This window comes from Camelus ferus, chromosome 29, assembly GCF_009834535.1.
Source record: "Camelus ferus isolate YT-003-E chromosome 29, BCGSAC_Cfer_1.0, whole genome shotgun sequence".
Lineage (NCBI taxonomy): Eukaryota > Metazoa > Chordata > Mammalia > Artiodactyla > Camelidae > Camelus > Camelus ferus.
In genome coordinates this window covers 23,310,026-23,335,490 of record NC_045724.1, presented here as the reverse complement: position 1 = coordinate 23,335,490, position 25,465 = coordinate 23,310,026, and the positions used below count along the sequence as shown (strand labels likewise).

The following is a 25,465-nucleotide window of genomic DNA, read 5'->3' as shown; positions in this document are numbered from 1 at the left end:
CTCCCGGCGGCTCCCCTGGCAACTAGTCCCGAGCCGGGAAGCGGAGCCCCTGCTGTCCGGGAGAGGAGGGAGGGAGCGAGGAAGAAGGGGAAACTAGAAAATCAACGGAATTCTTTCACTCTCTGCCTCCGTTCTCGGACCCCAGACACACCCCCAAAGTATTCCGTGGTTTTCTCTTTTAATTTTGTTTAAACGCCCCCCGGCCAGCCTAGGCAGGGATCCTGAGTGGCAAACAGCGGGAAGGAAAGAATCGAGCAAATCGTGTCACTTTCCGCACAATCGCGGTGTCGGGCAAAGCCCGGGAGCTGCTTGCTCCACGATACTGACTCCCCGAGCGCACGCGGGGCTGCCGCGGGCTGCGAGCCGAGCGCCCCCGGGACCGGCCTCCGGCGACCGCCCGGCCGCCCCGCGGGCCCGCCGCCGCCGCCCCCCTCCCGGGACCAAGCAGCCAGAACACGGCGGAAACAAAAGCAGAGCGTTCACCTTGTTGCAATAGTAGGGGTCCAGGCAGGGAGAAGGTCCCAGACAGGGAGCGTCGGGCGCAGCGGCGGGCTGGGCTGGAGGTGGATAAAATCTTACGTCCATTTCACTCTCACATCAAGCAACTCCTTTTCTTTGCCTCTTTTTTTTTTTTTTCAAAAAAAGTGTTCAGCCAAACAAGCTTAGACAGAACGGAGAGAGGTGTCTGGACTCAGGAGTAAAAGAAACACCTTCCTTCCCTCACATCCGTTTGTGGTTTGTTTAAGAAGAAGAGGAGAAAAAAAAAAAAGAAAAAAAAAAGAGGGGGGAAAAGCGCTCAACTCTCCCCCAAGCCGCGGCGCGCACCCGTCGGCGCCGAGCGCGCAGCCTGCTCCGCCGCCGCCTCCCGGCCCCGCCGCCGCCGCCGCCGCCGGGCAGGTAACTTCATGCGCTCATTGTCCCCCCGCCCGCCCCCCCATCCCCGCCTCCCGCGCCCCTCGCCGCCCGGCACACGCGCTCGCGCTCGGGCTCTAGGTCCTGGGCGTTTTATTGGAGTCCCTGAGTTGCTCTGCTTTTAGTTTATTTTCTCCACCTCGGAGGCCTGGGATGGGGGGTACTCAAAAGGGTGACCAGGCGGGGGGGAGCGCCCCAGGCCGGGCGGGGTGGGGTGCGCGGCAGGACGCGGGCTGCTCGCGGCCCAATGGCTGCCGCTCGGGGCCGGGGGCCGGGGGAGGGTGGAGCGGAGAAGGAGGAGGAGAGCGCGCCGGGTCCAGGCCGAGGCGGCGCGACCCCGGGGAGCCTCGACTGTGCGGGATCTGCGCTCCTCCCGGCCAGCGCGCCGCACACAAAGGGGCTGGCGAGCCTCAGCCAGCGGCGGCCGCGGGGCACGGCGGGGAGCGCGCAGCCAGGGGGCGCTGTGGCGCAGCCCGCCCCCGCAGCCCCGCCCCCGGGCCCGCCCCGGCCCCGGCCCGCTCCCACCGCCCCTCCTCCGCGGGCCCCACCTCTCTCTCCGCGTCCCGCACCTCCCGCGGCGCGGCCGGCCCCACCCAGCTGTCCGGTCCCCCATCCCTCTTCCCACTCCCTGGTGGACGTGACTGTTCCAGGCAGCTCCGCGCTGGAACCGCAGGGAGCACCACAGGGAGCGCCAACCCTCTGCGCGCTGTCAGTGGGCTACTGTCCCAAGGATCCAAACCCACCGCAGGGTGTGGATGGGCCGTAAGAGTCTCCCCTCTCCGGTTGCTCGCTCCCGCCCCCGGCCCTCACCTCCCCGCGATCTCGGTCCCACTGGAGAGTTTGCGACGGCTAAGTCGGCCTCAAGGACTCGCAGAAGACCACAGGGGTAGTTCCAAGGGGAGATAGGAAAACAGTTGTCAGCACACAAGATCGGGCTACAGGGAAAACGTGGGCTCGCTAGTTGCCTGTTACGGGATTCTTGTCTTTTTATACTGGGAAGCCAAGTAATGCTCTTGGAAGTCCACGAAAGGCCTGGAGTCAGCCTCCCCATTTCTCTGGTCGGTAAGTGGGTTGAGGAAATCCCAGTCCTGTTGTCTCGCCTCACCTCCCAAACACGGAAGCTTGCAACTTCGCGTCTCCTGGTGGTTGGAAAGTTTGGCGCCTCTTGGCTGCTGCCCGACAGATTTACCGCCAGGTCTTTGTCCTTGGTGGGAACTCCCAGCAGGAGTGGGCGACAGTTCCCTTCCCAGGAGGGAGCAGCCCCGCACACTGGGCCCAAGACCCCGCAAAGGAGCCTGCAGGTATTCCCCTGTTCCACTTGTTTCTGGCGCCAAGAAGGATACTGGTAACGTTTCGCCACCTCGCACAACTTTTCTAGTGCAAGTCGACTGCCACCTGCTCTGTGTAACTTTCGCACAGTTATGTTGCTTCCTCTGTGACTGAGAGCATCAGTCATATACAAGCAGACAGATCGGAAAGGAAACCCATGAGGACAGTATAAGGAATGATAAAATTAACATCCTTGGGCGTCTGTTCATGGCTCCTTTAGGAACCTTTAGTTAAGCATTGCTTTATGCTTCTTACATCCTTTTTCTCTTAAGCCATTGTTTCTTTTCTTCACCTCATCATTTTTATAAGTAGCAAGAATCCAACTTCCTCCCTTGCTCCAGATTAACGTCGTGCTGACTGGTGTAGGGAGAGAGACTGGATTAAGAACATCCATATTTACGGGTCCTGCAAGGCACAGTATAAAAGTAGGAAGTAGAAAATACGTTCTTCTCTTAATAAAGGCCTTTATAATAAAATTTAAACAAGGTTTGTGACATCAGTGTTCGAAGTTTCAGTTGCAGATGCTAAAATGTGCTTATATGTATTTTTTTCTTTTTCTTCCACGACAAAAAAACCAAAAAACCAAAAACAAAAACAAAAAAGTTTAGGTTTAAATGAAACATTTCTGTGATTAAATTTCTGTCATCACTCCAGCATTTATTACCGACATATTACATCTCTTCAAAATTCAATTTTCAAAAACTTCCTTAGAATCCATAATTGATTTCTATTTGATGGTCCTGTGAACATCAGGAAGATGAAATGGATCAGGGTGAGAACAACACTGTTATCAACATCTTAACACGTGAGGAAGATAATGACATTTCCACTTCGCTCCACAGACTTACTACTTTCCTCTGTCTTGAGGGAAAATCCCGGTGCAATGTGTAGAGTCAATTATATTTGTGTGTGGCATGGTGTAATGGGGATGTGGGCTTTTGCTAAGAAAAGCTCCTTGCTTCAGTCACTCATACATGCAGAGTAGACCATGAAGGTCAGTGGGAACGGAAATGGAGTTAATGATCAGTCGTGCCTATGTGATCAAGTCTGCACAGAAATCCCAAAGTGTAGGGTTCAGAGAAATTCCAGGTTGATGAAGAGTGCAGGTGCTGGGAGAGTGGGGGGCCCAGAGAGGGAGCTCTTCCTTCCACAAAGCTTGCCCTGTGCATCTCTTCCATCTGTGTCCTTTTATTCCACCCCTTTATAATTAACTGGTCAACAGGAAGTGAACTGTTCTCCTGAGTTCTGTGAGCTGCTGCAGCAAATTAATCAAAAAATCTCAACTCCCATCACTTATACATGAAGAGTAAACCATGAGGGTCATCTCAGTGTAATCAGAAAGAGTACTCCCTAACGCTCCACCCAAGGCCTGTCATGTACCAAATGAGTGTACTTCTACCAAGAAAATCTTGGGGAAATTTGAATAGCTAAACCTCTAAATAAATCTTACTAATTTGGAAGATAAAGTAGCAGAGAGTCATTATGTTACTTTTCAATTTCTGGGACATTTGACTCTGCCATAGCTAAGTGTATTCATTCATTTGTCCATTTCATTCATACATCTGTACATGGTTCAACAAAGCCACAGAGCTGAGAAAAGCACTATGTTGTATGTTGTGTGTAGCTTGACATATAAAAACAAATTACTTAAAACAGTTTCTTTCGATGAGTTCAGAATCTTCTCCAGCAGTATTTCCAACCTTGTTTGGTCAGGGAGTCACCTTAGAAGCTTTGAAAAATACTTGTGCCTGGGGTCTTCCTGCCCAGAATCCAATTCGGTTCATTTAGGGTAGGGTTTGGACACAGGACTTTTTGAAAGCTCTTCAGTGGTTTTAACTTTCAGGAAAGATTGAGAGCAATTGGTCTCGAAGGAAAGAGAAGACGGGCAGAGAGGGAATGTTAAAAGCATGAAATTTTAGTACATAAGTTTCACTGGCTGCATTCTCCTTGGGTTTGAAACTCACAAGGGGACACTGAAGACCACTCCCAGGATCCCATCCCTATCCTTTTAGACACTGAGGTGACAGTTTACTCAGTTACTCTAACTAAACATGAACGAATTATCATATAGTTCCAAATTACAATTTGGTCATCTGAACTAGGAACTTTATATACTCTCATTACCAGAAAATGTGTGTCTATGAACAAAACATCTCCTTACTAGATTGATGTCATAATATGGATAGCTACAGTTCATGAAACGCCTACTCTGTGCTAGATCTGACCCTAATTTCTTTACATTTAATTTCACTGTCTCAATTAGTTTTACAAATTACGTTGGAAACCCTAACCAGTAATTACAAACCACACTTAGTGTTTGATTTTGTTCCGTGAACATCACCCATCTTCACGTTAATTATGGTTTCATAAATTGCAGTTTTCAAATTTGCAGTTGGTTTCATTGACCACATTTTCTGTTTACTGATTCTTTGTGCTAGGTAGGTAAGTCCCAAATCTTATAGTAAGGTCTCCAAATTACATACAGAATGTGTCACTTTAGGGAAAACATCGCTGAGACAGTCCTTTCTATGATTTGTGAGAGTCTTATAAAAATCACTCAGCAATAAAGTGGCACTTCCTCAGGGAAGTTTTCTGTTAGGTTTTGGAGTTAGGCTGTCTCTAAGGGCAGAATCCCTCTATGTATAGACTATGCAAATAAAACATCTTGTGGGGATTTATTTTGAAACACCAAATAGTAAAACTAAAATCAAAGTAGCCATATTTTATAACTAAATTAATATTCAGTCTTTCACTGGCGTCTTAATTAAGGGTGAGGTTTCCAGTAAAGCTGATGTCTCCATCTCTTCGGTAGAAGAAAAGCCTCATTCTTTTTTAAATACCATCCATTCGGACCTCACATGGGCCACCTTATATTTTAAGGCATCCTGTGACGCACATGTGTAGAGGCTGACTTTCCTAACAAGTTTATGGGGTGAAGTAGCTGTGTTTGTTTCCTTAGAAGCCGAGGAAAGTCCTACAACCCTGAGTCCTTCACGGTCTAAAGGTTGAAAACACATCATGAGTGGTTTGGCTGGGAAATGTTTTCATTTTCTCAACTTGCCAGTGAGAATCTACTGTTGTCCAGAGTTACTTAGTATTTGACTAAAGTTATTCAAATGTAGACTAGAACGGTATGCAGTATGTAACATAACGCCACAGCAGAACACAGAGCGCACCGAGGTTTATTTCCTGGGGGGACTAGTGAGAAATGACTAGATTGTAAGTCTTTCAACCAGAAAATAAAGGATTTCAGAATGATGAGGAAAGTTTGAAGGAAAATGATATAGGGCCCACAGATACCTCACATGGTACTAAATGACTCACAAAATGCAGTAGTTTTTACATAATATGGGACATGGGCCGCACTTGTACATCTTACCATGGGGGGGTACCGTACTTTGATCTTCCACAATACACAACATTTGTGGCGTAATAGCTGTAATAGGACTATTCAGCTGCTTTACACGGCAATAATCCAGCCCTCTCTCATCAGGATAAACTGTGAGGACAAATCCTTTCAAAATCAGAATTAGTTCCTCGTAGAAGAGGGAGGCTACAATTATCCCTTAAATAGGAGCAGCTGCAACATGGTAGCGGCCCGGAGCGTGGCAGTGAAGTGTTTTTCCAATGCAATTAAATGGATTTTTTTTTTTAATGCAAACTAATGTTCTCTAAAAAGTCAACTATCAGGTGAGTAGGTGTGGAATGGCTGAGATGAAAGGAACAACCATTTTGCTTACGTGAGTTAATATTGCTGCCTTAGTGACTGATATTTTTGTGAAAATGGGTAATCAGGGCACATCCTCTTCCGTGAAGTGGGCCCAAAGGGGAACCAGAGTGGTACAAAGGAAAGATGATTCTGGGTCCCTCGTACCCTCTATGTCTTATTTTAAAATGTGTTCACGGTTATGTTTTGTCATTGTTACTTTTCAAAAAGATATGATGACTCAACAGCAACACTTCCATTTAAACAAGAAAGGTATCACTTGGGTGGATAATTGTAAAAACTTTTAGGACTTACACTAGTCGGTGCTACCACCACAGAGACACAAAGGGAAAAGGGCACTTCATTTTTATACCATAAAGATGATTAAAGGTTTGGAAAATAAGACCTCTAAGAAAGATGAAAGGACTGGAGAGGCCAACACGGAGAGGCAACACAACTTCTTCAAATCGTGTGTCTCAAGTGTTCTTTCACAAACAACCAGAGGACGCCTCCCCTGAAGATACGACACGAGGAATTAGATGTAATTCTAGAGCAGAGGATTTAGCCACACGTGAAAGGAATTTCCCCCGGTGATCATGAATTCATTGATTGCCAAAGGAGAATGTGGGCACTCCTTAGGACTGATTCAAAAATCCTGGCACCCAATGAATGCTTGTCAACTCACCCAAATATCCACTGACATGCCTCCTTATCTTGAAATATGCCTTCCCTATAAAAAGATCCAGTGGGCAGCGGGTTTGAACTTCAGCTCTGATTATCTAACGGGTTTCCGTGCTCATACATTTTGGATAGGAGAAAGCAAACTTCATCCAGACAACGAAACCCAACGTCTCTTGTAGCTCTTTGAAATCGAAAAAAATAAAAGATTTCTTTTGCACTAGTTCTCATTCTTATTTTCAAGGACATTGGTTAAAAAGAAAAATAAGAAAATCTAATTTTGTAGGCAAAATTTAAGATAGGACATAAAATTAGGAATTTAAGTATTGGATATATTTTTAGAATGTTACTTTTGTAAAAGGAAACTCTCACATGATAGAGATGGCCTTTCTGGATGATCTCAGAGCCAAAGATGAAAGAAAAGGAACCCTGCTGCTTTACTATAGTGACTTTTAATGCATAGCCTTTAATTCACTAATTCAAAAATCACACATTTTCAAGGCAACAAGAGACCCTTCGGCTCCCATTCAGGCTGACAGTTGCTACTGAATTTCCACTCCTCCCGTGAAATCTTCCAGGGTTGATTAGGTAAGAGACCCTTTACCCTCAACCTGCCTGGTTTCCACATGTTGTTCCTGATCTGCGCCCTGATTAAGTACTCACTGCTTCCTTCCACTATAAATCTACTTACACTTGACCTTTACATAATGCAATTACCTGTCTATCCATGTGTGGCTTCATTGTTTCCATGTTGCTCCTAATGGCGTTCTGATATGTCTGTCTGTCTGTATGAACGTACTTGATGCTGAATATAAGCTCCTGGAGGGAAGGGACAGAATCTCTTTAAGTGGGACTGATGGTCCTCATATATCAATTCCCTAAAAAGTGCTCTTTGCAAGAAGACAACGTAACAGCATATTTTCCCTTGGTCTCAGAAAGACTTAATTTAGGAAAATTGGTAAAGATTCAGGGTGTCATAACATGTAAACACTTCCACTTTATTAAGAGGAGTTGGGAGGAGTTACAATAGCATACTGTCTACATTGCCTCATCTGCATGACTGTTGAATATTACTTTTAATCGAGGAAACCATTATTAAGGTCCCTCTATACGTGGGGTGCTCTGTGGAACAGCATGTTAATTGTTGGGGACCCCTCCCCACTTCCTCCACCTCCTCGACTACTTTACCTATTTACATTTCCTGGGTGTCCTCTGCAGGCACGGATAATCTCTAGAATGGACGTAAGCCAGAGAACGAAGGAGAAAACAGTGTGGCAGCAGAGAGGAGAGCAGGGACGGTGTCAAAGAGGCTTTCCAGACAAAGAGAAGTTTGGGAACAACCAGAACAAGCACCTGGGCGTTTGCCACGGTTTCTAAGGTGCTTGGGTCGGGGCAGAGCTAGGATGGAGGCATGGGAGTCATGGAGAGGAAATGAGATCCAGGAACCTTTGTCTAAGAGCTGGAACTTTATCTCGAAGAGAATGAGAATTCTTGAAGGGCTTTTGTAAAGGAACTGACTTTGATAAACTTGCATTATCCTATTTTACGGACAATGGGCTTTTCATGTATTATGTCCATTACAGTAAGCGTCCCATAAGCAATTGTAGGAGTTTATTACTAAAGGAGTAACCAGGTACTCCTTGTTCTGAGGTCTCGTTAATCTGTCGTCTTAGTAGTTGTGGTTTATAAATCTACGTGGAAAATATTAACCTGTACAGTGTGGCCCTCTGTGATCTACCTGTCTCTCCAGCCTCATCTTCTCCTGAACTTGCACCCAAACCTTGAATCATAAATTACAGCAGATCCCAAACCGCTAGACAGGACTACGGCCCATTAATCTCATTTTCTTCTGTTCTCAATCATCTTTGGACTTCTAACATCTGGTCTTGAAATGAGCACAAGAGGCTAGTTTTGAAAAGGGAAGCTTTTTTGTTTGTTTGGTTTTTGTTTTCTGATTTCAATGTGACGAGCTCCTACTAGGTGTCATTTGGGAAGAGTGTCATGTATTTTATAGTGAATGCAGGAATTTAAAAAAAGATTTAGCCACGTCCTTAGCAATGGCTTATCTCTCCTTCAGAGAAAAGCAGAATGAGTTTTTTAATAAAATGATTGAAAATGTACACTGAATCTTCAATTTAATTATTTCAATTCCTGCATTAAAAAAAAAAAAGGTTTTCAGAGAGGCTGCTGCTTGGTAAAATGTGATAAAGTTCCAACATATACTTAAACATTGTAAATTAATTTATAAATTTCCATTCAAAGTTTAATCTGCTGTTTTCACACAAGAAAACTCATAAGGTTGCTTCCCATTGATGTACTATCTTTGCATCTAGAGTTTAAGCCAGTATTTAATCTCTTTCTAGAAGCTTCCAGAGGTGCTTGGTACGTATTAGTGAATGTTGCCCATTTTTATTGCTCTTGGAGTTAAGTAAGAACGCCACACCTATCATTCCAGACCCTGGCTTCTATTTCTAGTCTTATTTCTCTCAATGTTTGTGTTTCTACCAGAGCAAATCACTTCACATCGTCTTTTAACGTGCCCTGGCCTTTTCTGGCCTCTGTGTGTTTGTTCCTAAGCGGTGCCCTGCCCTGTCTTCCACTTTCTCCCATCAACCCATCACCACTACCCTCTTGCTTCTGTTCTTAACTGCCTTCCTGGTCCTTCCACCTGGAGCTGTGCTCCCCCCACAATCCCGCTCTCATTCCCAGAGCAACGACTGGTGATTCCGTCATGGGATTTCTCACATTTCACCTGTGTGACCGCTCTATGTATGTTATCTGATCTCCCTTCTCAAGAAGTTTTTGGGGCAGTATCGCCACGTCCTGTTCATCTCTGAGATCCCTGCAATGCCAAGCACAACTTCTGGAACATAACAAGGACTTGTCTCGTTGAGTTGAATTCAAATAAATTCAAACAGCTTTCTCTTTGCTACATGTTGACAAAATAATCATAAGTCCATAATCACAGTCAACAGGACAGCCAGGATTTGAACATGAGTGTTACTGCACTTTGACCCCCTACAACTTTGTTATCCCTGCAGTGGGCAGATTACATATTCAAAGTTGTTGGTCCAGCTGTATAGTTTAGGTCTGATCACCAAGGCATAAAAATTGTCCTAATACCACTGAACATTTTTTCCCTGACAGTGTGTGACAAAAAAATGATTTTATTTTTCTGTGACGCTCGTTTTAAAGAGTGGGAACATACACCTATTTAAGAGCATTCCTTTAAATTGATGATGACATTATCTATTGCCTATCTGCATCCTTTCAGGATTTACAGGTGCAGATGCATAGATGTATAGATCTGATCAAATTTAGTACATAATATGGGATTGCGTGTCCCCAACTGGAAGGCTCCTTGGACTTTCGTGCACTGCTCGGTGGCTCAAAGGTGGCACAGGAGTATTTGTAGCCAAGGATGTGGGGTTTATAAGAAGCTTGGCTTAGAGCTCAGGGGTTTATTCTGGGTCTTTGGGCTTCAATAAGCCGCAAGAAGTAAGGAAGCTGCAAAACATCTTTTTAATCTCAATGTTGGGCCTGGAAAATTCAAAGAGAGAGTCTGAAAAAAATAACACTAACTTAATCGGTCTCCACATAAAGTAACCACTTGTTCTCATAGAAAGCACTGTTGTGTTTATTTTTAGAGCACGAGAAAAAACTGAGGGAAGCAATGAACCCATAATGCATGTCCCTTCTGCCCTGGAGATGTGTTTGAACCTATTTTTCCTCAGTGGCTGAGCTGTTTCTGAGGGACAGAAACAGCAGAAAGTCTCTTCCAATGGCCTTTAATAGCTGTGTCAAAATTCTCCTGAATTGTCTGCAATTCTTCCCGATTTGCAGTTGAGTTTACTGTTACCATTGGCTGTTTCAGGTCAGCGTGTGGTTTGCCACCATCTTCTGGATGGAAAACTCCCTTCCAGCTCAGCAGCCCTCTGTTAAAATATCTTAAGCAGGTTTTCTTCTTTACTAACCCTGTACAGGTTCCTTTCTAACATATTTTGAGAACATGAGGTTCTGGCAGGATATAGCGACTACAAATCAGATTAAATAACACCTATTGCCAAGTGATCAGAGCGGAAGAGACTTGTACGGATGAAAGCTAGTGAGCACACTGACCATTGCTCCGCGGCGTTCTGTGAAATACCCACGGAGGGGCCCAGTTCCGACGGCCGCTTCCGGAGTGCTGGCCTCCTGCTCTGGACTCAGAAAGGTCACACCAAGACAGCTTCAGCAAGCGTGAGTGCCCTTATAATTGCTCTCTGGGCCCTTGCAAATAGAGGCAAGTCTAAGGTTTCATTTATCTGGATAATTAAATAAGCTTAGAAGAGTATATTGCAAAAATTTCCCTTTTCCCCACTTTTTTGGTTGACACTATTTGGCTTTGCTCTCCTTACCTTGAAACTACCCCAATGCAAGCAGCAATTTTTGCCAAAGGAGTAGAAAAACCACTTCTTCTGTCCTCTGGGTGAGTGTGTGCTTTCTGGTGGTGCAAGAGGGTGGCGGGGATGAGAGCCCGCGCTCTGGGATCCACCAAGCTGGCTCTAAACACCAGCTTTGCTATTTGGCCAGCTTTGGGGGGTGAGTCCATCTTGTATCGATAGACGCTCAGTTTCCCCGTCTATAAGACAAGGATGATAATAAGGGTACAATGCGTACCTTATGGACAAGAGGCTCACAAAGGCTGTAAAACAGCCATTCTGACACGTGTGTACCGAGCACTAAGAGGTGACACTGGTTTAAGCTTCTTGTATATATTATCCCACTTAATTTCTTCCCCTATGAGGTCAGCTCTGTTATTAATCCCAGTTCATGGGACAAGAGCCAGGGGCACAGAGGGGTAAAGTAGCCAAGTAGGGATGTCCCATGGTAGGAGAGGGCCAGCCAGGATGCCAGCCCAGGGACACTGCTCTCGCAGGTGCATTCTACTTCACTACACAAAGCTGCCCTTTCTCCGGCATGGCCAACGTGACTCACGGCGCCTTCAGGGCACAGGGACACATGTGCACTTAATCCCGCTGAGTGCTTTTGAGCCACAGCTGTGCCAGGAGGCCCAGGGAGTCATCCAGGCTTGGCAAGCGTTCATCACCTGCCTGTGCAGGTCCTGGGTTGGGATGTTTGGGAGAAGGTGGAGCCCAGAGGCCACAGTTGGGTCCCTGCCATCTTGCTGAGCCTGCTCTGCTCTGAGCTTTTCCTAGAAGCCTGAAGGGGATCAATTTTCTTTCCTCTCCTTTTTTTGCCTCATATTTCTGTACCTCCTTTTCCTCCCCTCCGTAGTGTCCTTAAACATCATCAGCCAAACACACAGACGGATATGCCCGAGGTTGCGATTTCTTGCCCTTCTGGGTGGGGAGGCTTCCATAAACATGTCTCCTGTGTTAGTTAACACGTTTTCTTGGCTCACCTCATGTATCAAGATGCTCCACAAATCCTGCTCTTTGTTAAGTCTTTCTTCACTCCTTGCCCCAGCTTGAGTGTATGATGTCTTCCATATGCTGCTATGTACCAGGCAAATGTGAGTGATCTTCTCAACCAGCCAAGAGACTGTCTTCTTCCTGAGAACTTGCTTATCACCTCATGCCTTGTAGCCTCTAGCAGAGTAGCTACCAAATAGAAGCTCATGACGAAATAGAAAAAAATGTAAAGCATTTATCAATTCAACCATCATATAAACCAAGTCAAAATACCAATGACAACTTGGGAGAAAATCCTTGCAATCTATACAGCAAAATGTTATTATCCACAGCATACAAATAATGTCTTTAAATTAAATAGAGAAGGATCAAAATTATTTTAAAAAGAGATACATGGCACGAATGGTTAACAAAAGAGGAAATGCAGAGAAGCAAACAGTCAATAGCATGTGAAAAAAATCCTAATCTTCGCTAGAAATTGAGAAAGTGTGAATAAAAATCACTTCCTCCACTTTTAAAGAAACATATAAGCAAAAACTTTAAAAGATTTACTTCCAGCCAAAACAAGGAGGGGCAGGGAGACTTATGTACAAAGGGCAGTGGAAGGAGCGTCATGGAGTTTGAAGCCACGTACTGCGTGTGTAATTATGTAGTGAGTATTAGTTTGCTAGAGCTGCTGTAACGAGTTACTGCAGACTGGGTGGCTCAAACAACGGAAATTTATTTTCTCACAATTCTGGAGACTGAGTCTGAAATCTGGGTGTCAACAGAATTGATTTCTTCTGAGGCCTCCCCATTGGCTTGTAGACGGCCGTCCTCTCCCTGTGTCTACATGTGGCCTCCCCTGTGTCTATGTCTGCATCCTGATCTCTTCTTCTTATATGAACGTCAGTCACATGGCATTAGGGCCACTCTAGGACCTCATTTTAAGTTAATTAGCCCTTTAAAGATTCTATTTCCAAATACAGTCGCATTTGGAGACTGAGGGTGAGGATTTCAAAATATGAGTTTGGGGGGGGACACAATTCAGTGTATCACATACAGCTATAAAATATGGATAGACAAACAGGCACATGATGGATAGATATGTTTCAGAAACTAAGTAGGGTAAACCAAATTGTTGGTGATGTTTACCTCTAGGACCGGGATGGAAAAGGAGTTTTTGCTTCTTTTTAAATTTTAAAAGATCTGGAATTATGCATAATTTGTTCAGGATTTTGAAAATAAGAATAAAAGGTACTAGAAATATTGCACACAGAAAACATATCATCCTGAGAGATGCCAATTGACCAGATGTGTATTAATATTGTTCCAAGTCCTGGGCACACAGGGGAACTACATTTCCCAGCTTCCCTTGCAGTTAGATCCAGGCTGTGTGGCTGAGTTTTGACCAAAGGATCATGGGTGAAGGAAAATAAGCCACTCCAAGACTTGGCCTGGGAATAGCTCCCATTGTCTCCTTACCCAGCTTTGTCTCTTCCCTGCTGCTTGCTGCACGCAGAGGATCTGGTGAAGGAATTCTGAGGCCCCTCTCTGAGATGGCAGAGGCACATGGTGGAAGGAGCTGGGGTTTCTGAGTAACCAGGATGGCGAGCCATCCTGACCCCCATCTGACTTTCTTTGTGTTAAGTCACTACTTTTTAAGGCTGTGTGTTCTAGCAGCTGGCATTAATTACTGTGACAAATATATCACCAATAGGTTCTTTCTATAAGGTACATTTTGCTGAATAAAATGAAAAACGTGTATATCCTTTGAACCAGCGATTACTCTTCTAGGAAACCAACTTTTACAATTAAAAAAAAACATAATGTATAAAAATGTGCTTGTAAAGATATGCATGCAACACGAAAAAGTCAACTGTATTTTCATCCATTGGGAAACGTTTACAAAATGATGGCATGTTGATTTGTTAAACGCTACACAGACTTTAAAAGGAATGATCTAACTATTTGTACTAACCTAGAGAGATATTTATCCCCTAGAGTTATTTACATAACAAACCTGGGGATAAATATAGCAGGATTTGTTTTTATTAAATTTCCACTTAAAGATGTGATAAACCTAAGGACAGATTAGGAAGAAAGATGCTTACAACTTGATTCTAAACAATTGTTACCTGTTAGGTAGATAGATTTAAAAAATAGCCTCTTTCTTACCCTTCTCTTATCCCTACTTTCTGCCATACAGCTTTGCAGTTTCTCTCCTCAGGAGGTGGAGTCTGTTTCTTTATCCCTTAAGTCTGGATTAATACTGGGACTTACTTTAGACAATTGAAAATGGCAGAGGCTATGGCATGCTAGATTCAGACCTAGAACTCAACGGGCCTTGCACACAGCCATTATCTTTTCTTTTTCTTTTTTCTTCTCTCTCTCTCTCTTTTTTTTTTTTTTTTTTTGCACGGTGCCGCCACCACGGAAGGAAGCTCAGGCTAGCATGCTGGAAGAGACCAGCTGAGATCAGCAAGGCTGCCAAGAGATACAAGGGAATCCAGCCGAGACCAGAAGGCTGCCTGCTCACCCTGCAGACCCCTCTCTCTCTCCTTCCCATTTTCTCTCCCTCCTTTACTTTTTTCCTTCCTCTCTTTTTCAATAAGTATAAGATTTTCTTAAAAACAAAAAACAAAAAACAACACCATAAATGGTGTAGGGTACTCTGTAGCCCATCACATCTACCAGGATTAGGCCTGAAGTGAGTGAGGTGAGGAAAGACAGCTCTTAATTCTGCGAACTGCAAAGCAAGCGGACCCTTCAGGAAGCCAGTGCACTGGGGAAAGTAGGGCAAAAATTACCCTAACCAGACAAAAATCCTTCCCTCAGGAAGACAGCTTCTTGGTACATAGTGTGCTTTTTTTTTTTTCCCCTGCATTCAATTTTACCTGGTTCTGTTGTTTGAAGTGGAAATATAGAGATTTCCCTTTTGTCCTCTGGAACCGGTTACACAGACAAATGAGCTGTGTGGGCATGTTTTTATTCTTGCCTGCAGCGTACACGCTCAACTGACCCTCTGTCTCCAGATGTAAAGGGAATGAAGAGGTGCAAAGCTTTTCATCTGGGGTTTGAAGAAATATCCTGGCGGGGCTCTCACACAATTTCATCAAGATGGACACATTTCCAGATGAGTGGCCTTCACTAGGATGGGAAATGATTATGAGCGGTAATACAAGAAGACCAATGAATGACTCTTCCAAGGGGTGTGGCTCATGAAAGAACTATTTTAGAAGGAAAGGGGGTAATTTCATAAGATTGTGATGAATAAAAACTAAGAAAAGAGCCAGTGGTTTTAGCATCATTGTATCACATTGTTCATTAAATAGTATCTCAGACTTCCTTTAGGTGACAGTTAGCAGATCCCTTCCCAGAGAGAGCAGAAACAAGAAAGAGAACTGAGCGAGATGTTGGTGCAGAGAACAGTCGGTGCTGAACGGTTCCAAAACAGCCCCGGGCTAGAAGGGCAATGTTAACTGTAAAAAATTAAAAATCATTTTTAACGTCAGATTTCAATATGGTATTTTCCTTTTCAATCGAAAGCATGAAAGTATATTAAGGCTCATTCTGATTATTCAAAACAGCGAAATAAAGATCTCTTCTTTTGTACAGTAGTGGGTTTGGTAAACAGAAGCCCTCATTTACTGCTACATTTCCTTACATCATTACATAATTGTTCCCTAGGATGCCAGTTACGCCATGGGTATCGAAGTGTGCTACGAGCTAATCCTTCGTTTTAACAGAGTGCTACGCTTCTAGTAAAATCCACAAATATTGTGAGCAAAGAAAATGAACAAGCCTCAGAACTGGATAAGTCAAGTCACCTGATATTCTTACAAGTGAATTGGTTAAACATATAGCACAGGCAGTTAATGTTTAACCTCCTGAGCAATCAGGAAATGCACACGAAATCACTGATGATACATTGCTTTTCACCTATCGCACACTGCAGTGAATTGTAAATTGCTCCAAGCTTTCTAGAAAGCAATTTGGCAAAATGCACCATGGGCCCTAAAAGAGTTCATACCCTTTGTCAGGATAATGACACATCCTAGAATCTATTCCAAGGAGGCAGTCAGAAATACAAAGATTTTTATGCAAGCGTATTAGTTGCAGCACTATTTATAACTATGAAAGTATAAAGATTTCTGAGATCTTAATGTCTGAAAATAGAAGTTAGCTAAATTAGGCTACATTTCGATGATTAAATGCTGTGGAGCCAATAATAATGGCATGCTTGAAGAATATTTAATGATATGCGGAGATTGACATTAAGTTTTGTAGTGTGTGTGTGTGTGTGTGTGTGTGTGTGTCAAAGACAGAAAGAACCAGGAAAAGAGAGGAAGAGAGGGTTGGAAAATCTCTCCTGGTGTAGGCAAAAAAAAGTGTAGCTGTAAAACATGGAATAACAAATATTTTTAAAGCATGATAAAGCCTCTGTAGAAGATAAAGGATTCTTTTACAGAATTCAAGCACTGGGTTTTACAGAGAGGACAAGAAAGGGAGGAATTACGTAGGAAGGGAGCACAGGTGTCAGGCTTACACTGAGGAGGAGCCTGCGTTAATAAGTCTTGTGTGAAGCAGGTAGGAAATAAACCGCAGGGCTGAGCAGGGCTGAGTCAGACTGGAGCTCACTTAGAGAGGGGAATTGCTACAGGGCAGCACCTCCCTCCACCCCTTAGTAGTAGATGAAAAACACTCCCTGGAGAGATGGTGAGGTTGTATGTCTATCTTGTCTTTGACTCTGGGTAAAATAGAAAAAGAATGAGAGAGGAAAAAAAAAAACACATTCCTTGAGAGAAGGTATAAACTTTGCTTACACTCCCTGAAGGTTTGGGAATACGTCTCCAAACTTCCAAGATAGAAACTTAATTGAAGTGTTATGTGTTGGTAATGACCTCAGAGCCCGTGTTTTATTTGCCTCCTCTTCATCCTATTGGTGAGTGAGGGTTTCCTACCCTAGGGCTATGGGGGTGGCTGAACACAGGACACTCAACACTGGACATGAGGATGGGCAGCCTGGAGGACATGTAAACTCACAGCCTGGAGGGGAGAACATGTGTCCTGCAGGCTCACGTGGAAGTTGCACCTGCAAATAGAGTGAACATACAGGGGATGTGAGAGGCAGTCTCCGTGGTATTAAGCAGCTGAGGTGACCCCTGGTTCCTGTGGGAGGATGTGGTTGGCTTGCTGTCTGGGGCTAAGCAGGCACTGTGCTTGGTCTCCATCACTGGGAGGTTGTGCAGCCAGAGGCCTTTACCCAAGCAGGCCAGTGGGGAGGGTGAGTTGTGGCTGGCCCATCTGATGCCCTCCAATTTTTCAGATGTCAAGGCAGCACATATTATTGAATGTTAAGTTCAGGCTTTAACTGTGCCCAGAAGAAGCCAAAGCAAATCATCTCCGGAGAAGCACACCTAAAAATCAGCCTTAGGGAATTCCCACAGCGGACAGTCCAGGAAGTGTCTCTAGACACACAGAGAAACCAAGCTCTGAAGGAGAGTCATATTAAATAAAGAAATACAGAGTCAGATCTTTAATCACTAGGTGTTAGAATTTTCTGATAGAAATAGAATATAATACATTTAACACGTCTTAAAAAAGATAATATAAAAGCATGACAGAGGAAAAAGAGAGTCCCAAATAGACCAGGGAAATTCTGTCAATAAAACAGAGATTCTAGAAGTGATGTTAGAAACTAAATGAACTGGTTAAACAGCAAATTAGAAACAGTTGTAGAAGGAATTAGAAAACTGGAAGAGCTATCCGAAAAAAACGAGAGATTAGGAGCTTTGTAGAGGGGGCACTCCAGTGCATATCTGGTCAACGTTTCAGGATCTAACAGGAAGGATGCGGGAGCAGAACCATGTAAGTGCATAAATGTTGAACAGCAATGAACCTTAGAGTCAGAAAACTCAATGAATCACAAGCAAGGAAAAATGATTAAAAAAAACCCAAACAACAACAAAAGTGCTTAATACAAGCCAGACAGAATTCTGAGCAATTTACATAAGTTAACTCCTTTACCCTCACAATATGTGAGGTTATTAGGCACAGAAAATTTAAATAATATGGCTGGCATTTCATAGCTAGCAAATTACACAGGCACTCCGGCTCCTGAGTTCACACGACACTGTCTCTTGAAGAGCGTCTCAAGGAGGTACATCTTAATGCAATGGAAAAACACCAAAAGCAATGAGATCTTCAAAATGGTAAGAGGGGAAAGACAGATAACCTACAAAGGAAAGATAATTAAATAGATAGCTGGCTTCTCAACCAAAAAAAAGCCAAAAGAGAAAACTTTGGAGAAAATAACCCTCAATCTGGAATTCACTCTTTCCAGAGGGAAGGTAAAATAAAGACATTCAGGCCAATAAAAATAAGGAGTACTTATTTCTAACAGGTACACAACAAAACACACATACACACACACACACACAAATAAAAACCCCAAACCAAAACACATACTTCAAGAAGAATCGATGATTATGGGACGAAAAATGGTATATCTCTAAATCAGCAGAGGGAAAACATGGGATGAGGGCACACATTACCAAGAAAACACAATAAATCTAAAATAACCACGTGCAAAACTCTTAAAAGATGCAAATTTTCATTCAGGGATGATAGACTAACAACAAGAACAAAACGCTAGGTGATAAAGGAAATTGCAAAAATTGTCAGCAGGTACAATAGAAGGACAAGGAAAGATTAAAGGGTGGGAAATGTATTCAACAGTGCCGGGAAACTACTCTCAGATCTGTTGCTCACTCTTGCCCGTGCTCTGCTGTTTAGCACATAGACCCCTGTTCCCTTGCCCTCTGGGTTTGTGTGGTTTTGGCCAAAGGGAAGCTCTGACAAGACAAGAGGCAGAAAGAAGAGAGAAGACAGTTGTTTCTTAGAGAAATTTTAGCAGCTTTCTCTTCTCTGCAGCTCTGCTTCCTCTGTGTTTCCGGCCCCTGATGGGCAGCTCTGGGCTGACAGACCCTGCGCCTGGGCTCTGGGACACCACCTCCTTTCATCGGGATGGTCACAGCTTCCTGCTGCTGCTCACCCAAGTGGCCCCTCTTTGCCTCTCAGTTCTTCAGTCACCTGTGTAAACAGTTCTTGGTATCAAATCCTAGTTGGTTGGAATAAGGATAATATTTTTTGTTTGCTCCTAAAAAACAAGTAGAGTAGCTATAGTAACATCAGGGGGGAAGAAAAGGACTATACAGCTGGAAATGATTACTAGTGAGAGCCACTATAATTGATCAAAATACATTGATTTGAAATATAAAATAATTGCAGTGTCTGCACTAACAAAACAGCATCAGATCAAATCAAAATCAACAGAACCTCAAGGGAAAACTGCAAATCAACGTTCATAGTGAGAAATTTTAACACTAGTCATTCACAATCGACCAAAACGAAAATTTGGGAGGTCAAAGACTTAAGCCCATAACAAGCAAGCGTGAATAACAGGTCACTTTAAGACTGAACCATGGAGAACAATTATAAAATTTGAGTATGTGTTATGCTATGAAACATGTTTTTGTAAGTTTTAAGCACTTTCTTTTTCTCATTTTATAGTTCTCTTTCAGTTTGCAGTTTTACCGCATATTTAAATAAATTTGGAATTAACTGAAATTTTGAAATTTTGTTTGCTACCTAAATATTAGTTCATAGTCCATGGACTTTTGAAAACAGAATATAATATTTGGAGGATATAAAAATTCAATACAGACCTTAGCTCCAAGGTCAAATTCTGTATCACCAGTGTTTTGTTGTTTTGTTTATTTTTTGATCTGATAAAGGACAAGAGAAGCATTTAAAGTCTCCCACAAAATCAGTTTTTCAGATTCTTCTTCTAAGACAAGAATCTTACGTATTGTGATGCTATTTTATTTAATATGTAGTATATCTTGTGCATACGTTATGGTTATAGCACACCTGTTACATGCTGTTTGATGCCTACATACCTCGCCTCACTTCAATATTTTAGCTGTGAATTACAGTCCGTCTGAAATGGACAATCCCACGACCTGCCTTTCTTGTTTACACGTGCCACGTGCCTTATGTTTTCTGTGTCATTTGTCTAAGGATGTCTCTAGCAAGCACCATACACTCGAATTTTGTTTTTTAATAAAGACATTATAACTGATGCTGAATATTACCTCCCATTGTCTTATATTTTCTGACTTTGTTTTTTAAAAGTGTTTCCTTTGTTTTCTGCTTTTCTGTTTTTCTAAAAAATAGAATATACTTTGTTTAATTTTCATCATCTTTGCGATGTAGGAGGCTCATGCTCTATTTTAAATTCTACTTGTGGTTGCCTTTATGTTTATTAAAATATATTTCTTAAATTTTATTTTGCCAAAAAAAGCCAATTTGATGGTGAAAAAGATCTTTTGATTTCTGTATGGAACTTGATGAATTTTGCTTACCTTCCTTACCCATTTATACTTACCCTCACTTTGTCATTTGCAGCATTATTTGGGACCATATAATTGAATTTTCAATTAGATTGTTTTTACAACACATGCATTTTCCTCGGAAAATAGTCTTGATATTTACTTACAATTTTATAACCATTTATATAACAATGATCTCGATGGTGGCTGCTAATCCTGTTATACCAAAGACTGCCTTGACATTTTCATTCTGATTATCACACAGAGCATGTAATTTTTTTCAAGAATGTCCTGTAAATAGCACATGTTTTGAATATTTTCTCATCTGAGAATATTTCTTGCTTTGATTCATAAGAAATTCATTATTCAAAAGTCTTAGTTCTCAACCTGTTTTCCAAAAATTCTATAACACTGTTCTATGATCTCCTGGCATTTAGTGTTTGTTGCACTGAGAAATATAAAGATGACTTTGTCCCCCACTAAAAAAGATTTTTTTTCACACTTACTAGATGATCTTCTGTTAATTCTTGGAATTAAAAATGAGTAACTTGGATACCTGGATGGGACCAAGTCAGGACTTTTGGCAAAATTTGCTTGAAAATTTGCTGTCATAGTCTGCATACTTTTTGTCTAGAATATTTTCCACAATTATATTTTTTATTATCACTTCTCTACCTACTGTTATAATTTGCTATTTTGTTGTTATTTGAATTTCTTTCAAATTACAACTATATTTTACGTTCTTACTTTCATTTTCTTTATTATCATTCTATTTCATCTTTTTTTCACCCTAGAGCCTTTAGAGAGATTCCAAAGTGTGTCTTCCACCTCAATGATTTCTGCCTCGTTAATTCTACTGTCTATTGTCCAAGTGAAGATTTTTATTCTGGTCTTATCATTTGTTTTCTTTCAGCCCTTCCTTTTCTTACCCGCTTCATGTCTTTTGGCTGCCTCTGGCTTATTCAACGTCGTCTGCTATGGATTTTTGTGTCTAAGTGAGAAAGGCTGCTGCTTTCATCACATTAAGCATATCAAACTTTTTCTAAATTACAAGCAGTAATTTCAGAGGGTGGTAAGTAAAGAAAATTGGTGATGAAATGAGAAAGGGGACATATATTTTAGTAATGTGGTCAAGGATGCCCTCTCGGAAGAGGTGATGCTGAGCTGAGATTTGGGTAGTGAAAAGGAGGCAGCTCACAGGAGGATCTGAGAGAAAGGGGTCAAAGCTAAGAAAGAGCGTGACTGGGGAGAGAGCTGGGGAAGTTTGAGGAGACACAAGGAAGCCGGGCGCTGGAGCTGGCTGTGTGGGTGGGACAGTATCAGACACGAGGCTGGTTGGGGTGGCAGGAGCCAGTGTTCCTGGAACACTGCAGGCCTGGTAAGGAGCAGAATACGACCTTTTCCCACCCGTATTAAACTCTTTAGAATGTGAACTTGAGGAGGGTAGTACTGGGCTTCATTCATAGTTGTACATCCAGTGCCCCGAACGGTGCCTGACAAGCAGTATTTCAATAAATACATATCAATAAATATGCAAGTTAACAAATAAAATAATGATAGTAGCTAAGAGCCCTGATTTTTTTTTCTACTAGTCTTGTGGGCTGGGAATATAAGAGTTAATATCACTTTTGAAATGGAGATTCTTCTTTTATTTAGCTACATGGTTCCAGATTGTCAACATGTGTATAAAACACAGCCAAAACTCTTTCTTTCTATTGAGTCATATCTTGTCAGCGTCAGTTGAACACAAAGTCCCATTGTTGAGATATTTATCGAGAGCATTTTCCCTTAGTGACGATGCAGATCTGAAAAGGAGAATTCTATCAACCTCAAGACTTTTCTTTGTTAAAAAGTATCAAAGTCTAAGTTTTGTTTCAGTACAATTATTCAGTAAAACTTCCAACTGCGGAAGTAATTTTTCCCTTGTTAAGGATGATTGAATCAGCAAACGTAAGGGAAGCACTTAAACCATAATAAGAATGTCACTTGGTAGTTTATTAAGCTTTTGGCTCTTGATATGCAGCCCAGAGAAGTCATTCTCTGTCTTCATGGATGAAAGGACAGGAACTGACAGAATTCATGAGCCTGAAAAAGTCTGTGTCATGCTTTGGGGAAGGCCAGTGATTTCGTCCAGTTTCTAGTACTTTCAGGCAGTAGGAGGTAATCATTTTAAGGGTAGACAAATACTCAGCTCTCTGTTGTCTTGGTATCTGCCTGCATGTGACATCGAAGGAAGTGAAGGCAATCTCCACTCTTGGTCTAAGAAAAGTTACATGTTGGAACCATTAAGAAACACATTATTGTTCAATAAGCTTACACGTGTCGATTTTTAGCATTCCACCTTTAGCGAAATCACGAAGTCATGTCTGTCAAAACTGAAAATATTCCACTGACTGTCATTTAAAAGGTTTATAGTGTTATTTTCAGCACTAGTGTTCACTGTGAGTCTGCTTAGAAATACATACAGTTCTGATACACTTCAAGTAATTTCTATTTCTTCTTTTTATGGATACAGATGGTCATGTCATATGAGTGAACATGAAATAAACCTTTGTTGATCATGGTAATGGTAAAACCAAAAAATTTTTAGATATGAAAAACAGTCATGATTGTGATGCAGTCTTACTATAAAAAGGGCTATCTGAGAATCAAGATGAAAACCAAACAATCCAATTGTGAAAAAGCAGATATCTCAACAAGCTTACCAACTTGGTAAAAGCAAGTTTTCAACTTAAAATGAGTGCTGAAATCAGTATAGAAGTGAAATGTTCTCCCAAGCCTTTTAGCCTTCTCTCTGGTAACAGTAAATGTGGTTCCTATTATACCGCTTCGCTTCGGCGCTGTACCGACGTGAATCATGATGTCGTCAAGAAAATACACAACAACTTCAGCAGGAAAAAACGCAGAAGCACTCATTACATTGTTAACAAGTTTATACTGAGAAACAAACTTGGTAGTGAAATTTCTTACTCTAAATTTTCATGTTGGGGTAAAAAAGTGATCACCTGTCCAAATTTATTTGAATCTAATTCTCTGTACTTCTGCAGCTGAAAGTGTCTTCCACCTCCATGGCAAGAGCCTTTTCACTTAACTTTTCCTCCACTCTGTCTCTGTACCAGTCTCCGGCAGCAGCCATACTGATCTTTTTATAACATGGTTTGGAACAAGTCGCTTTTCCTGCTGAAAGCTTCCCCAGATGTCCCCTTCACATGTGATGCAAACTCATATCCCAGCCCCTGGCCTGGAAGGTCTCGTCTGATCTGACCTCTGGGGACTTTTCTCACTCTCTGCCAGCGTCTTTCCTGCTCTCAAGACTCCAATCACACCTACGTTCTTCTAATCCTACAACACTCAAAGCTCATCCACGCCTCAGGACCTTTGCACCAGCTGTCACAGCTGCCTGGAAGATTCTCCTTCTGCCAGAACTTCTTAGAGCTGCCTCTTTCTCTCTATTTAGCTCTCAGCTTAAATATCAACACTGCAGAGGTTTTTTTTTTTGTTTTTTGTTTTCCCCCCTGGCCTCTTCATCTCATGTCACTGTTTCATCACTGTCTCTATGTCATCCTGAGATAATTTTGTCAGAGCCAGGGTGCTGTTTGAGTTTTTTCCTGCTTCGTAGCCTGTTTACTTGTTTGCTGCATAACAGATGCCAGAGAATGAACTCCGTACGTACAGGGACATGGCATCCTCTTACTGACCTATTACAGGCGGCAAGATCTGCAGGGAGCCCCCTATTTAACTCCTGATGCCGGAGATTTATGTCTTCTCTACTTTGAGTCTTGTCAGTCTTGTTAGAGACTTTCATGTTTGTTGAATTCTTTCAAAGAGTCTGCTTTTTGTTTTATTGATTTTCTCTAGTATATTCCTATTTTTAATTTCATTAATTTCTGCTCTAATCTGTACCTTCTACTTTCTTTGGGTTTCTTTTCGCTCTTCTTTTTCTCGTTTCTCTGTGGAAACTTAGGTTCTTGATACGAGATCTTTCCTCTTTTTAAATGTAAGCATTCACTGCTCTAAATTTGCCTCTCAGCATTCCTTAAGTTACATTCCATATATTTTGGTAAATTCTGTTTTCATTTTGATTCCATTCCATGCATTTTAAAATTTCTGCTGAGACTCCCTCTTTGACCGTGGGATATTCGGAAGCGTGTCTTTCATTCCCACACATTTAGAAAAGTTCCAGCTCTAGCTCTAGCTGTTGATATCTAGTTTCATCCTTCCGTGATCAGAGAACACATGCTGTTTGATTTCAATTTATAAATTTGGGGTTTGCTTTATGGCCTAGGATATGTTTTATCTTGGTGAATGTTCAGTGGGCTCTTGAAGAAAATACGTATTCTGCTGTTTTTTGGTGACTGTGTTCTGTGTATTTCAACCTGATGCTGTCGGCTGGTGGTGGTGTTCAGATCCTCTACATCTTTGCTGGTTTTCTGTCTCATAGTTCTATCAGTAGCTGAGAGTGGTGTGGGAGTTCCCAAGTATAACTGTGGATTTGTGTATTTCTCTTTTGAGCTCTATCTGGTTTTGCTTCATGTGTTGTGAAGCTCTGTTGTTTGCTGTGTTCACATTTGGGATTCCTGGTGGATTAATTCTCTGTATCTGCTAATTCTCTTTGTTCTGAAATCTACTTTATTAGAAATTGATGTAGCCACTCTTGCTTTTTTTTTTGGTAATAGCTTTATTGAGATATAATTCACATGCCATACAATTCATTCACTTAACATGTGCAATTCAATCGTTTTTTAGCATATTTATAGTGTTGTGCAAACATCACCAAAGTCATTTCTAGAACATTCTCACTGCTCCAAAAGGAAATGCCATACTCACACTCAATTTAGTCAACACTGGTATATTATACAATGATATGGCAGTCTTCTTCAGGCAAGGGCTACAGCAGACTGTCCCACGTTGGTGTAATATCCCATGGTCTGCCTTTTGGCATATGAGCCAAATGGAGAAATTAAGGTCTAACAATTCATATAAACTCACAAAATTGTAGATATCTTACGGTAGACTGGATAGATGCTCACCAAACCCATTATTTCTTTTTG

General features: G+C 42.2%; 1 protein-coding gene across 2 annotated transcripts in view; it reads right to left on the bottom strand.

Moving 5' to 3' along the window:
• TOX (thymocyte selection associated high mobility group box) overlaps positions 1-853 on the bottom strand; it is a 270,314-nt gene extending 269,461 nt beyond the window's left edge. For both annotated transcript variants that reach the window (XM_032470218.1, XM_032470217.1), the window contains exon 1: positions 484-853. In XM_032470218.1, coding sequence (XP_032326109.1) covers positions 484-585 — 102 coding nt within the window. In that variant the 5' untranslated portion in view covers positions 586-853. The remainder of the gene's footprint in view (positions 1-483) is intronic.
• Positions 854-25,465: the final 24,612 nt, after the last annotated feature.